Source organism: Scomber japonicus, chromosome 24 (assembly GCF_027409825.1).
Source record: "Scomber japonicus isolate fScoJap1 chromosome 24, fScoJap1.pri, whole genome shotgun sequence".
Lineage (NCBI taxonomy): Eukaryota > Metazoa > Chordata > Actinopteri > Scombriformes > Scombridae > Scomber > Scomber japonicus.
In genome coordinates this window covers 3511155-3526015 of record NC_070601.1, presented here as the reverse complement: position 1 = coordinate 3526015, position 14861 = coordinate 3511155, and the positions used below count along the sequence as shown (strand labels likewise).

At 42.8% G+C, this 14861-nt stretch overlaps 1 protein-coding gene across 1 annotated transcript in view; it reads right to left on the bottom strand.

Moving 5' to 3' along the window:
• Positions 1-7811: 7811 nt before the first annotated feature.
• LOC128353996 (activin receptor type-2A-like) overlaps positions 7812-14861 on the bottom strand; it is a 34612-nt gene continuing 27562 nt past the window's right edge. The window contains exons 3-8 of the mRNA XM_053314248.1: positions 13751-13757; positions 12188-12387; positions 11170-11284; positions 10036-10174; positions 8864-8994; positions 7812-8288 (exon numbers count right to left, since the gene is read on the bottom strand). Coding sequence (XP_053170223.1) covers positions 8094-8288; positions 8864-8994; positions 10036-10174; positions 11170-11284; positions 12188-12387; positions 13751-13757 — 787 coding nt within the window. The 3' untranslated portion in view covers positions 7812-8093. The remainder of the gene's footprint in view (positions 8289-8863; positions 8995-10035; positions 10175-11169; positions 11285-12187; positions 12388-13750; positions 13758-14861) is intronic.

Below are 14861 nucleotides of genomic sequence, written 5' to 3'. Positions count from 1 at the left end.
CTTCCTCCCTCCCTCCTTACTCCTTTCCTTCCTTCCTTCCTTACTCCTTTCCTTCTTTCCCAACCTTCCTTCCTTGACCTGAGGACAACAGGAGGGTTAATAATGTGCATGTATTATTCTGCCATCATTTCAAGTAAAAATGAGTCAGAAATAAAAAAAAAAAACAGTCACAATCTAAAAACACATTTATTTACATCACGTGGATCACTTCAGCTGATAAAAACCACGACCGGCCGACATTAGCCGGGAGCCGCAGCGCTGATCGGGGCTCGACGCGACGGCCTCGACTGTGATAACGCATCCAGAGTCTCTGAAGGTTTTTTTTTAAAAGTGTTTCCTGCTGTAATACTTTTTTTTTTTTTAACTCCAGCTGGTTTAAAAAACTCCCTCTCTCTTTACAAGTTTGAAATTTCAGACCTTAGTTTCCTTTTTCCTATTTTTCACATTTACTTTATGTCACAGTTCTTTATCAGGAGTTAAGAAACAAGACAATTTCATCTTTTTTATACTTTTTACGACCAAAATGAAACCAGAAACCCTTTTGTGAGCGTTATCACCAATCGAGGCTGCGTTTCGGCAGATCCTGGATCAGCGCTTGCGGACTCGGAGAACCTCGAGAAATGTGGTGTTGGTGTGGGGGAGGGGGGTGGGGGGGGGGCCGGGTCAAAAACGCTTATAGTGTTTTTGCTTTTCTTTTTTTCCTTTTTCTTAATTTGTAGAAATTTCCAGGAGAAAGGAAGGGAGGGGTAGGTTGGGGGGGGGGGCGGGGGCCTTGCAACCAAGATATCTTACTACTAAGATAGTCCCTGGTGGCGAGGTCATTGGAGTTCAATGTTTCCTCTAAAATTCTTACCAACAAGTGTGTGTGGAGGGGATTTTGGGGATTTTGGGGAGGGGGGCAGGAGGAGGTTGAGATGCTGGAATGAAATACCTGTAGTGGATGATTGTTTTATCACATATGAAATATTGCATTTTGCTCTTTAAGAGCTTCACGGGGGGGGGTTTTAAAAATGCAACTGTCAGGAGACCCAGGTCCTTGAGGAACACCGTGGGCTGACTTTCTTACTTTTCTCTTACCCTTAAGTGCTTTTTTTTTTAGTTTTTGGGATGCTTTACAAAGTACTCCAATGAGCCTCTAGCTTTAAGCTTACACAAAGCTCAAGTTTTCCGCATAGTTAAAGAGGGGGGGGCGGGGCAACTTCTTTAAATCCAAAAAACCCCAAAAGAAAAAAAAGAAAAGAAAAAAAAAGTATAAATGAATGTAGAGGAAACACTGAAGTTCAACACGTACTTATAAAGATTCAGCTCAAGAGTATATAGTTGATACAGGTATTTATGTTCTCATGTCTGTACAGATTCCTAGACTGCTTAAAATAGTGGGAGGGGGGTTTGGGTGGGGGTAAAGGGGGCGGAAGGGGCGGAAGGGGGGGGTAAGGGGAGGGCAACAAGACACAAATGTTCCACTGGTAGTTTATATGCACAGCAATGTGAGATGCTGGGCTGGAGGAAGTCAAGGTAGAAAACTGGAAAGCCTGCACGCTTGGAGAGCAGAGTCATACACCTCGGAGGACTACAGTAGGGAGAAAGAGGAGGGGGGGGGGGGCAGGGGGGGGGGGGTTAAGAGATTTAGATGAGTGCCATCTTAAGATTTGAAGATGGTACTTTTTGGTTAAAATGTTCTTTCTTTCACATCTTGGATACTTCGGCAGCCCGAGAGAGGTGTATGAAAATGCAGCTCCGATATAGAGATAGAGAAAAAGAGAGAGAGAGAGAAAAAAAAAGGAAAAAAGTGTGCGTCAGGTTTTCTCTAGTTTCTTACGGTGACGGGGCACAATCACACGAAACCAGCCAAACGCAAAGCCCTCTAAAAGTTACACAGGGCCGGGCTCAATCCATCAAAAAAGTTTACACACAATACTGGAATCCAGGAGTCTGAAGAACATTCATTCTCGGTCGTTTGTGTCCGTAGACTGAATAGAAAGAAGCACATTACAGTTTTTATATCGTTTCTTTTTGAATTAATTAAAGTATTTCCTGAATTACAACTGAACACCCCCCGCCCCACCCCAAAACCCCTCCCCCTCCCAATCCCCCTCCCGAAAAAACAGCAACAACAACCATAAAATCGTGCCAACTCTTTTTTTTTCTCTCTTTTCTTTCTGATTTTTTTTTTTTTTTTTTTTTTTTTTTTTTGTAATATAACTTTATTATTTCCGAGTTGCACCTGAGCTGTGATCCCCAAAAAACCCGAGGCCTGTAAATTATAAAATAAATACATAACATATATATCATCAATATGCAAAGATCACAGATTTAAAAAAAAAAAAAAAACAACCAACAAAAAAAAAAAAAAAAAAAAAAATTAAAATGCTACAAGTTATTTTTTCGTGTGTGTGTGTGTGTAGGTTTACTGAAAGTCACTCCTGCAGCTGATCCTACAGAAAGTCGTAGGGTAGTTTGCGGCACTGGTTGCATATAACTCGCTAAGAACTTAGAAAAGCATAGTACTGAATCCCTGAATGGTATATTTTGTTGGTTTTTGGGACGGTTTCAGAGCAGCAGCAGGTGTAAAAATCAAATTTCCGGAGGTTAGGGGTTAAATCTTTAAAGTCGAGGTTTGTGTGGAGGTTTAAAATATTTAAAAAAAAATAAAAAGATAAAAGGAAGAGGTGGAAAGAAAGAAAGGTATATTTGAAGCTAAAAAAAAGTGGTTTTAACCCTCCTGTCGTCCTCGAGTCAAAGAAGGAAGTTAGGAAGAAGAAGAAGGAGGGAGGAAGGGAGGACGAAGGAAGGAAAAGAAGGGGAGGTAGGAAGGAAGGAAGGAAGGTTGGTGGGAGGAAGGAGGGAAGGAAGGAGTGTGGGATGGAGGGAGGGAGGGAAGGAAGGAAAGAGAGAAGGAGGGAGGGAGGAAAGAAGGAGAGAAGAAAGGAAGGAGGGAGGGAGGAGGAAGGAAGGAAGGGAGAAAGAAGGAAGGAGAGGAGGGAGGAAAGGAAGGAAGGTAGGTGGGAGGGAGGAAAGAAAGAGACGGAGGGAGGGAGGAAAGAAGGACAGAAGAAAGGAAGGAGGGAGGGGGAAGGAAGGGAGAAAGAAGGAAGGAAGGTAGGTGGGAGGGAGGAAAGAAGGACAGAAGAAAGGAAGGAGGGAGGAGGAAGGAAGGTAGGTGGGAGGGAGGGAAGGAAGGAAGGAAAGAGAGAAGGAGGGAGGGAGGAAAGAAGGAAGGAAGGTAGGTGGGAGGGAGGGAAGGAAGGAAAGAGAGAAGGAGGGAGGGAGGAAAGAAGGACAGAAGAAAGGAAGGAGGGAGGAGGAAGGAAGGTAGGTGGGAGGGAGGGAAGGAAGGAAGGAAAGAGAGAAGGAGGGAGGGAGGAAAGAAGGAAGGAAGGTAGGTGGGAGGGAGGGAAGGAAGGAAAGAGAGAAGGAGGGAGGGAGGAAAGAAGGAAGGAGGAAAGGAGGAAGGAAGGTAGGTGGGAGGGAGGGAAGGAAGGAAGGAAAGAGAGAAGGAGGGGCGGAGGAAAGAAGGACAGAAGAAAGGAAGGAAAGAAGGAAGGAAGGGAACAGTCAAAACAGATGGGGTCAATTTGACCCGGGAGGACGACAGGAAGTGTTAATGAGATCCAGACGATATGAGATGAGTTCGACTGTATGCAGACGATGGCGTGTTTTACCTCCATGAAGCTTTACCTTACCTCCCTACATTACCTCCCTAAAAACCACATTTGGCAACATATATAGAGGCTTTTTCATTTTCTAATTTCAATTTAAATCCACTTGGGCAGTTTAAAAAAATACTGGTGAGCTACTTTTTATTTTTTAAATGGATAATACTGCCACCTTTTTTCTTTTTTTGTGTGTTTTCAGGTGGTTTTAACCTCTTATACTTGTTTTATAGAGGCGTTTTATTTTAATTTAAATCCACTTTGGCAGCTTTAAAAAATACTGGTTAGCTACTTTTTATTTTTTTAATTTAAAGAAAGGATAATACTGCCCTCTTTTATTCTGTTTTATGTGATTTAATGTGTTTTCAGGTGGTTTTAACCTCTTATATTTGTTTTATAGAGGCGTTTTATTTTAATTTAAAACCACTTGGGCAGCTTTAAAAAATACTGGTTAGCTACTTTTTATTTTTTTAATTTAAAGAAAGGATAATACTGCCCTCTTTTTTTCTGTTTTATGTGTTTTAATGTGTTTTTTTTTAACCTCTTATTCCTGTTTTTGTTGCATTTATCCAGTTTATATGAAAGTAAATCAGCATTTACCTACATAAAGCTTTACAGTACTGGGACATTACCTCCCTAAACACCTAAAAACCAACATATATAAGCTTTTTTATTTTAATTTAAATCCATTTGGCAGCTTAAAAAAATACTGCTGAGCTACTTTTTTTTATCTTTTAATACTGCCCCCCTTTTTCCTGTTTCCTGTTTTCAGGTGTTAAATATAATAAAAGTCTTTTCACAGCACTAGCTTGCATGCATCAACAGTACAAATGATTTATTTCTGCTTCTTCTTTTCAGTCATCTCATAACTTTATTTTGCATTTTAATGTCACAAAAACTCCCTTTTTTTTCTACTAGAGGAGGAATCCGGTTATTTTCTTTTAATTTTGGTTTATTTGCCAACGCTGCTTTCTTTTCTACCCCTAAGAAGAAAATCCCTGCGAGTGAGGTAGTAATTATTGACGGAGGGGAGGAGCTTGCTTTCTGGGAGAGTTTTGCACGTACTGATGAATCGTCCCTGACTGATCAAGCTTAACGAGGACCTTTTTTTTTTTTTTTTTTTTTTTAAGACAATGGCTGTTTTTTTATAATAATTGGAAAAAAACAAAAAGCAGCAGCAGCAAAAAAAAGGAAGCGATATCAATGCAAATATTGAACTTCTTGTATATGCTACATTTAAGTAAATTACAAGATGATGGCTTCAACTTCCTTCAGGTTTGCTGTGTGGTTGCAATAGTCTTATTACCAATTACTTATTACTTTCTCTTTTTGATGCTTTCTGAACAAGTTAAGAGGTGTATTTGTAGGGTTTTTTTTTGGTGGTAAAAACTGAATAAATAGAGAAATCACAGAGTATTTGAGATGAAAATGTAAAATAAGGAATAAATATTTAACTCCATGATCCACCAGGCAATTTAGTTATTCTTTAGTGTTTCACTTGGCTTTTTCACTTTACTTAAAATGTAAAGCTTTGTTTAAAAACTAAAAAAAAAAAAACAGTATTAATATTATATATTGCCTTTTAAATATTCCCAACCTCTTCTTTAATAAAATAAAGGGGTTAGATTTTTACACCTCGTCCTGTGAAACCGTCCCAAAGCTTGAGGAGAGACTGCAGGTTTTTGCCGGCACCAGTGTTTTAATGTCCCTCAGAGAGAAGAAAGAAAAAATAAAAAGACTCCAAAAAAAAACAAAAAAAGACTCCAAAAAAAAAAAAAAATTTGCCACTGTTGCACCGTCGCAACGATGACAGATACATCCGTTTTGCCTGACATCTACCAGAGTAACTATAATGGATACGTAGAAATGGCACCAGGATATGAGAGAGAGAGAGAGAGAGAGAGAGAGAGAGAGAGAGAGAGAGAGAGAGAGAGAGAGAGAGAGAAAAGTTCCTCATCTACACTTGAGTTAGTGTCAGGAGGTTTTAACACCTTTAATTTAAGCCCTGTTGTAGAAAAACTAATATAAAGTGGCACCATGAATGTCTTTTTATTTCAATGATCTTATTTTTTTTTAAGATTGGGATTGTGTCTATTTATCTCCGAGAAGAGACACAAGACAAATAAATTAGGATTAGTGTTGAGATTAAATTTAGGGTAGTCCTTAAACAAAAAAGAAACAGGAAGTGATTTTAATATCCTTCACAAGTGGAGACGAGGAAAGATAGAGAGAGAAAGAGAGAGAGAGAGAGAGAGAGAGGAAGCGTAAGAATCAGCAAGAGAAGAGGTACTCCAGTCCGAGACAGGTGACGATGAGGAAGAGGAAGAAGTAGAAGAAGAAGAAGAAGAGGATGTGAGGAGGAGGTGGTGAGTAGCAAAGATTCCTGAGGCGTATCAAAAGAGAGCAGAAACTCTTGATAGTAATCCAAATAAAATAAAACAAAAAAAAAAAAATAGATGTGTGCAATCAAAATCAAAAGCAAGCTGGCTCAGCTAAATACAGGTACGATTGCAAAAAAGTTAGGGCTGGGTACCTTTTATTTTGAAAAACCTCCTCAAAAAAACCCAAAAAACATGTTGTCAGTCAGTCAGACCACACATAACTTGATTTCACAAAATTTCAAAATAAAAGAAAAAACCCCTCCCAATAAAATACATGTTTTTTAAATACCTTTTAATTTGGTAAACGATACCAAATATTTCAAAATAAAAGGTATCAACTGGTCGGTACCCAGCACTAATCCAGAGAGATATATAAATACTTATATATATATTTTTAATATCCAGATCTCACGGCCAAAAAAATTAGGCTTGTCAGCGATATATTATTACTCCGTTGACATTTGACACGGCAAACCCAAAAAAAAAAAAAAAGAAAAAAAACTTTAAACGACATATATAACTTCATCATGAGGGGGAGGAGGGGGGCTTTTGTTTTTATATCTCATTATCAGCAAAAAAAAAAAAAAAGGGAGAAAAAGGAGGAGGAGTTCAGTCAAAAAGAGATTGAGGAAGGAAAAAGGAAAAGGAGAGGAAGATTTATAATTATTTATTTATTTTAATGGCCATGTCTGTAGAGGCTTTTTATGCAGACTACATTACCCATGATTCTCACTGTGGTGGTAGGGAGGAGGAGGAGGGGGGGGTTTATGGAGAGAGAGAGAGAGAGAGGGCCAGAGAGAGAGAGAGAGAGAGAGAGAGTGTATAAGCTATGACTGTGAAAAAGGAGAGAGAGAGGGATTTAATTTAAACTGTGTCCATCTGAACTGAGGTATACCTGGTTGAAGGAGGTTTATGGTTATTTTTTTTTTCTTTTTCTTTCTTTAAATCATTTAATATCGTCGTAATGCTTGAAAATGGACCCTCCCCTCCCCCTTTCCCCTTCCCCCCCCCCCCCCTTCCCCCTATCCCCTATCCCCTCACCCCTTTTAATTTTTTAACTTTTTTCTTTTTAAAATAAGCTTGATTACCAAGTTTGTCTGGGTCCATAATAATAATACACTATGTACAGCAGCATTACACTATTATAAACATTCAGAAGCCGTTTGCTTATTGGCAGAACAAAGATAGTCGTTTCTTCAAAATAAAAGAAGAAGAGAGAAAAAAAAAAAAAAAAAAAAACGCACACGAGAGAAAAAACAGCAAATGTATCTTGAGAGAGAGAGAGCGAGAAAGAGAAAGAGAGAGAAAGAGAGAGAGAAAGAGAGAGAGAGAGAGAGAGAGCCGGGTGCTCGTCTTTTTTTTTCTTTTTCTTTTTACACTAAAATGCAACTTTTTGAGAGTTCGGTGAAATTTTCCTCTGCAAGATTTCCTCTCTCCGTAGAAAACCGAGCAGAATAGAGAACAGGTCGCCCTCCTTTATATATATACTGTAGATATATGTGTGTGTGTGTGTATGTGTGTGTGTGTGTGTGTGTGTGTGTGTGTGTGTGTGTGTGTGTATAAAAACAATACATGATAAAAGTGTTTGTTTGAGTGTCGTCGTCGTCCCAGCATTTCGTCCCAAAATATCCTGAATAGTTTTTTTTTTTTTTTGCTCGGGATGAGAAAAAAAGTTTTGCAGTCTTTTTAGTTTTTTTTTTTCTCAATCATCAACCGTTGTGTTTTTTTTTTAAAACGTTAAAAATCCTCAGGCACACAAAATGAGGTGGTGGAGATCAACTGATGTGGTGGTGAGGTGGTGGTTGAGCGCAGCAGGGGGTTGTTTCCTGAACGCGAGTAGCGGCCCGCACTTAAAAAGAAAAAAAACAAAAAAAAAAGGAAGAAAAAAAAAAAAATCAAGACAAAAAAAAAAAACCCGGAAAACGTAAAAGAAGAAGAAGAAGAAGGAAAAAAAAAAGCCCACTATGCCGACCAACCAGGGTCGGCCGTTCGTCCCCCTCGTGTTGATCCAATTGCGGTTTCCACAAGCTCATCCGGTGTCGGTTGATCGGCCGGTCGATCATAAGCTGGACTCCTTGGGCGGGAGGTCCACGTTGGTTACCATGGTGACGACGGTGACGATCTCCTCGGGGCCGATGATGGGAGCCTGGCGCTGCATTTGGCCGATGCGCTCCTCGACGCAGCCGGCGGACAGGCGAGCCTCGGCCTCGTGGTCCCAGCAGTCCTCGATGGTTTCGCAGAGCATGGCCAAACCCTGAGGGAGAGCAGGAAGTCCAACGTTAGTCGGTCAATAATACTATGATCCAGAAATGCTTTTAACCCTCCTGTTGTACTCGAGTCAAGGAAGGAAGGGAGGAAGGAGGAAGGAAACGAGGGAGGGAGGGAGGAAGGAAGGAAGGAAGGGAGGAAGAAGGAAGGAAGGAAGGGATGAAAAGATGAAGAAGAAAGGAAAGCAGGGAGGGAGGGAGGAAGGGAGGAAAGGAGGGAGGGAGGGAGAAAGGGAGGGAGAAGGAAGGAAGGAAATGAGGAAGGAAGGGAGAAAGAATGAAGGAAAGGAGGAAGGAAGGAAGGAAGGAAGAAGGAAGGACAGGAGGAAGGAAGGGATGAATAAGGAAGGAAAGGAGGGAGGGAAGAAGAAGGAAGGAAGGGAGGAAGAAATAAGGAAATGAGGAAAGAAGGAAGAGAGGAAAGAAAGAAGGAGGGAGGAAGGGAGGAAGGATAGATGGGAGGAAGGATAGATGGAAGGAAGGAAGGGAATAAAGAATGAACAGTCAAAACAGATGGGTCAATTTGACCCGGGGAGGACGACACGAAGGTCTCTTTTCTCACCGCGTGTTTCTGCCAGCAGTCCCTCAGGCAGGGCCGCAGCTTCTTATGCACGACGACTTCCTGCATGTCCTCCAGAGACGGATGCTGACCCACCTCCTCCTCGAACGGGAGCATGTACTCATCGACTGGGCCTGTTAACACACAGAGCAACATCTTAATTAAACCGGGAGTAATATAATAATGATACTAATAATACTAAATGAGTGAGGAGGAAAGAAAGGAAAGGAGGGAGGGAGGGAGGGAGGGAGGGAGGGAGGGAGGGAGGGAGGAAAGAAGGAAAGGAAGGAAGGAGGGAGGGAAGGGAAGAAGGACAAAGGAAGGGAGGAAGGTAGGGGAAGAAAGAAAGAGAGAAGGAGGGAGGGAGGAAAGAAGGACAAAGGAAGGGAGGAAGGTAGGGGGAGGAAAGAAAGAGAGAAGGAGGGAGGGAGGAAAGAAGGAAGGGAAGGAAGGAAGGAAGGAAGGAAGGAAGGAAGGAAGGAAGGGAGGAAGGAAGGAAAGAAGGACAAAGGAAGGGAGGAATGTAGCGGGAGGGAAGAAAGAGAGAAGGAGGGAGGGAGGAAAGAAGGAAGGGAAGAAGGAAAGGAAGGAAGGAAGGAAGGAGGGAGGGAGGGAGAAAGGAAAAGAAGGAGGAAGGAAGGAGGGAAGGAAGGAAGGAAGGTAGTGGGAGGAAAGAAAGAGAGAAGGAGGGAGGGAGGAAAGAAGGAAGGGAAGAAGGAAAGGAAGGAAGGAAGGAGGGAGGGAGGGAGAAAGGAAAAGAAGGAGGAAGGAAGGAGGGAAGGAAGGAAGGAAGGTAGTGGGAGGAAAGAAGAGAGAAGGAGGGAGGGAGGAAAGAAGGAAGGGAAGAAGGAAGAAGGGAGGGAGGGAGGGAGGGAGAAAGGAAAAGAGGGAGGAAGGAAGGAAGGAAAGAAGGACAAAGGAAGGGAGGAAAGTAGGGGGAGGAAAGAAAGAAGAGAAGGAGGGAGGGAAGAAAGAAGGAAGAGAAGAAGGAAAGGAAGGAAGGAAGGAAGGAGAGAGGGAGGAAGAAAGGAAAAGAGGAAGGAAGGAAGGAGGGAAGGAAGAAAAGAAGGACAAAGGAAGAGAGGAGAGATGGAGGGAGAAAGGAAAATAGGAAGGAAGGAAGGAGAGAGGGAGGAAGTAAGGAAGGAAGGAAGGAAGGAAGGTAGGGGTCTGACCGTCGGCAGCGGTGCATCTCGCTGCGAGCTCCCAGAGGACGAGTCCGAAGGCGTACATGTCGATACGCAGGAAGGAGTCTCGCTGGAAGTTGATGGCGCCCTCCAGGACTTCGGGAGCCATGTAACGTCGTGTTCCCACCTTTAAAAAAGCATGGAGAGAGAAATCAAACATCAGCTGGAGAGAAAAGAGGGAGGAAGGGAGGAAGGGAGGAGGAGTGAAAAATGATGACTCAGCGAGAAAAAGACGGGCTGAGACGGCGAAAAGTGATGCTTGACATCGGGGTCTTTTTATTGTTGCTTCGTTGGCAGATACAGAGAAAGCAAAATATGATATCAGCACGTTCATAACCGTTAATATATTCAAAGGAAAGCAAAAATAAATGAAAGACACATGGAGGAAAAGGAAAGAAGGAAAGGAGAAAGGAAAAGAGGAAGGAAGGAAAGAAGGACAAAGGAAGGGAGGAAAGAAAGAGAAAAGGAGGGAGGGAGGAAAGAAGGAAGGGAAGAAGGAAAGGAAGGAAGGAGGGAGGGAAGGAAGGCAGGGGGAGGAAAGAAAGAGAGAAGGAGGGAGGGAGGGAGGAAAGAAGGAAGGCAAGGAGGGAAGGAAGGTAGGAGGGAGGGAGAAAGGAAAAGAGGCAGGAAGGAAGGAGGGAGGAAGGGAGACAGGAAAAGAGGGGGGAAGGAAGGAGGGTAAGGAAGGAAGGAAGGAAAGAAGGACAAAGGAAGGGAGGAAGGTAGGGGGAAGGAAGGAAAGAAGGACAAAGGAAGGGAGGAAGGAAGGGAGGAATGAAGGAAGGTAGGAGGGAGGGAGAAAGGAAAAGAGGAAGGAAGGAAGGAAAAAAGGAAGGGAGGAAAGAGAGAGGAAAGAGGGGAGGAAGGAAGGAGGGAAGAGAGGGGGGGAAAGAAGGACAAAGGAAAAGAGGAAGGAAGGAAGGAGGGAAGAGAGGATATGATATTTTCAATAAAAAAGTGTCCTAAAAGTGATCCACACTGCCCCCTACAGGCCATGTCAGGTATCACAGCTTAATATGAATAACAATGACTCTAACTCTACTTAAACATCCAAAACTATCGCCATGACAACCATATTTATTTGTTTTTTTTTTAAATATGAAAAGCCAAAAAGTACTGTACCTGTCCGTGTGTGTCTCCTGCTGATTTTCCCGCCTCAAACTTCAAAGCGAGGCCAAAGTCAGCTATACAAGCCGTCAGATTCGTCTTCAACAGCACATTCTTACTCTTAATGTCCCTAAAAAGCAAAAAAAGAAAAGAAAGAAAGACAGGAAACACTTTTAACATTGATGAATGAGTGTAATATATTAGAGCAGGGGTGTCAAACATGCGGCCCGTGGGCCAGAACTGGCCCGCTGAGGGGAGCAATCCGGCCCACTTTCCTTCCTGTGTTCTTTTCCTTCCTTACATCTGTCCTTCCTCCCTTCCTTTTTCCTTTCTTCGTTCGTTCCTTCCTTCTCTTCCTTTCATTCCTTCCTTTTTTCTTCCCTACCTTCCTTTTTTCCTCTCTTCTTCCCTACCTTCCTTTTTTCCTTTCTTCCTTCCTTCCTTTTTTCTTCCCTACCTTCCTTTTTTCCTCTTCTTCCCTACCTTCCTTTTTTCCTTTCTTCCTTCCTTCCTTTTTTCTTCCCTACCTTCCTTTTTTCCTCTCTTCGTTCCTTCCATCTGTCCTTCCTTCCTTGCTTCTTTCTTCCTTTCTTCCCTCCTTTCTTTCTTTCCTTCCTTCCTCCTCCCTTCCTTCCTTTTTCTTCCCTATCTTCCTTTTTTCCTTTCTTCCTTCCATCTGTCCTTCCTACCTTCATTCTTTCCTTCCTCCCTTCTGTCCTTCCTTCATTTTTTCCTTCCTCCCTTCTGTCTTCCCTTACTTCCTTCCTTCCTTCCATCTGTCTGTCTGTCCTTCATTGTCTGTCCTTCCTACCTTTCTTGCCTCCTTCCTTTTGCTTCCTTTTGTCTTTCCTTCCTTCCAATTATTTCCTTCCTTTTGCCGGTCTTTCCTTCCTTCCCTTCTTATTTCCTTCTTTTCTTCCTTCCTTCCCTCCATCTTTTTAATGATCTGGCCCACATGAGATCAAATTGGTCTGTATGTGGCCCTTGAATGAAAATGAGTGTGACCCCTCTGTATGAGAGTATTAGAGCGTACCGGTGAGCGACGGAGGGTTTGTGCCCGTCTTTGTGTCCCGGTATATCCTCGTGGAGGTAGGCGAGGCCGCGGGCCGCCGTCTGGGTGATGTGGCAAAGCTCGTTCCACGATACAACGTTGGCCTTCAGGTAGTCTGTCAGCGAGCCCTGAAGAGGAGAAGAAGAAGAAGAAAGAGAGAGGGAGGATATTTTAGAGTCATTCTTTTATTCTAATTCTCCATCTTTAACCCTCGTGTCGTCCTCCCGGGTCAAATTGACCCCGTCTGTTTTGACTGTTCTTTCTTTCCTCCCTTGCTTCCTCTTTCCCTCCTTCTCTCTTTCCTTACTTCCTTCTTTCCTCCCTCCTTTCCTTCCTTCCTCCTTATTTCTTTCTTCTTTCCCTTCCTTCCCTCTTTCTTTCCTCCCTCTTTTCCTTCCCTCCTTTGCTTAATTCCCTCCTCCTCTCTTTCTTTCCTCCCTCCTTTCTTCTTTCCTCTCTCCATTCCTTCCTCCCTCCTTTCCTTCCTTCTTTCCTTTCCTTATTCCTTCCTTCTGTCCTTCTTTCCTTCCTCCTTCCCTTCCTCCCTCCCTCCTACCTTCCTTCCTCTCTCCCTCCTACCTTCCTTCCTCCTTCCTTTCCTTCCCTCCTTCTTTCCTCCCTCCCTCTCTTCCCATCCTTCCCTCCCTCCCTCCCTCCCTCCTTCTTTCTTTCCTTCCCTCCCTCCTTCCTTCCTTCCTCCCTCCCTCCTTCCTTCTCTCTTTCCTTCCCTCCCTCCTTCCTTCCTTCCTCACTTCCTCCATACCTCCTTCCTTTCCTTCCCTCCTTCTTTCCTCCCTCCCTCTCTTCCCATCCTTCCCTCCCTCCCTCCTTCTTTCTTTCCTTCCCTCCCTCCTTCCTTCCTTCCTCCCTCCCTCCTTCCTTCTCTCTTTCCTTCCCTCCCTCCTTCCTTCCTTCCTCACTTCCTCCATACCTCCTTCCTTCATTCCTTCCTTCTTTCCTCCCTTCCTCCCCAATTATTAAACATATTTAATAAGACTTTCCAGCAATGTGGGCGATAATGAAATGATTCAACACTAAGAAGAAGAAGAAGAATAAATAAATAACTAATAGCTTAGTAATAGTATTTAGCTGATGGGCTGATTTACAATGCGACTCATCTCTTCTTTTGGAGCTGGCGTTTCCACGGTAACCGCAATATCATATAATGGGTAGGAAGTCAGTAAAGCTTGTGGGGTTTTATTGTATAAGTTTGCTTCATTGTAAAAAACCAGAAAATGAAACTTTTAGAGGTTGAAATTTCACTTCAGGGTGATAAAATAATATTTACAACCACTCGGATGTCTTCTTATAGCAATAATAATAATAATTTTATGCGTGCGGTACTTTGCTTTCCGGAGCACAGCGATGTCCTTTTGTTCACCTCTGTCACTGAGCCAACTCTCTACTGCACACATTTCCTGCTCTTGATAAATGCTGTTCATTCATCTACTTCCTGTTGTTGTTGTTGGATCACTTTTTAAATCTAAATCTATCAGGTGGGGGCTCTTAATCAGTCAAAATCTGCTTAAATTGACAGTTTATTACACATTTTCTGCAACCAAAACACAAAAAAAGCACATATATGTAGATAAAGATGCTATTTAAAGCCTTTTCTGTTAAATATAATCATTTTAAATGTTGCATTAAAGATAATTTGGCTCCAGTGAACAACTAAAAAAAGATAAGATTTCAACCCCTTTGCATCTGCTTTCTGCTCCTTATCCTTTACGCAACATCTCTGTTCTTACATAATGTATGTCAATATGATACAAGGTCATGTCTGCTAAAGGGCCAAAGACAGATGCAGTTTCACCGAGTCACCACTAGAGGGCAGAACGCTCCTACAGAAGTATTAAAATATATATATATGTGTGTGTGTGTACTCTCTCTCTCTTGGATATGAGTGTGTGTGTATATCTGTGTATTTAACCCTTGTGTCGTCTTCCCGGGTCAAATTGATCTTTCTTTCTTCCCTTCCTTCCTCCCTTCCTTCTGTTCTTCTTTCCTTCCCTCCTTCCTTCCTTTCTTTCTTCTGTCCTTTTTTCTTTCCCTCCTTCCTTCCTTTCTTCTGTCCTTTTCTCCCTCCCTCCCTCCCTCCTTCTGTCCTCCCTCCCCCCTTCTCTCCTTCCTTCTTTCCTCCCTCCCTCCTTCCTTCTTTCCTCCCTCCCACCTACCTTCCCTCCTTCCTACCCTCCTAACTTCCTTCCTTCCCTCCTTCCTCCCTACCTCCTTTCCTTCCTTCCTTCCTTCCTCCTTTCTCCCTTCCTTCCTCTTCCCTCCTTTCCTTCCTTCTTCCTCCTTCCTCCCTCCTTTCCTTCCTTCTTCTTCTTCCTAACTTCCTTCCTTGACTCGAGGACAACAGGAGGGTTAATGCTATGACCAAGCTATTAATAATCTATGTACTGTCCAAGGTGTGAGTGAGGGGAGGATTTCTTTTCGGGGGGGGGGGGGGGGCATGCACGCTACTTCTGCTGCAGCTAGGATGCATCAAACGCTACATAAAAGGCATAAATCAGCTGTGAGGAGACTCTGAAGCTCTTTTTGGGTCAAAGTTAAGTTGTGAATCCTCTAAAGACGCCTGCTTACAAAATAATTACAGCACATCATCGTCAAGGTGTTGCTGCTTTCTTTTTTTGTGACACTTAGAGGAGGAAAG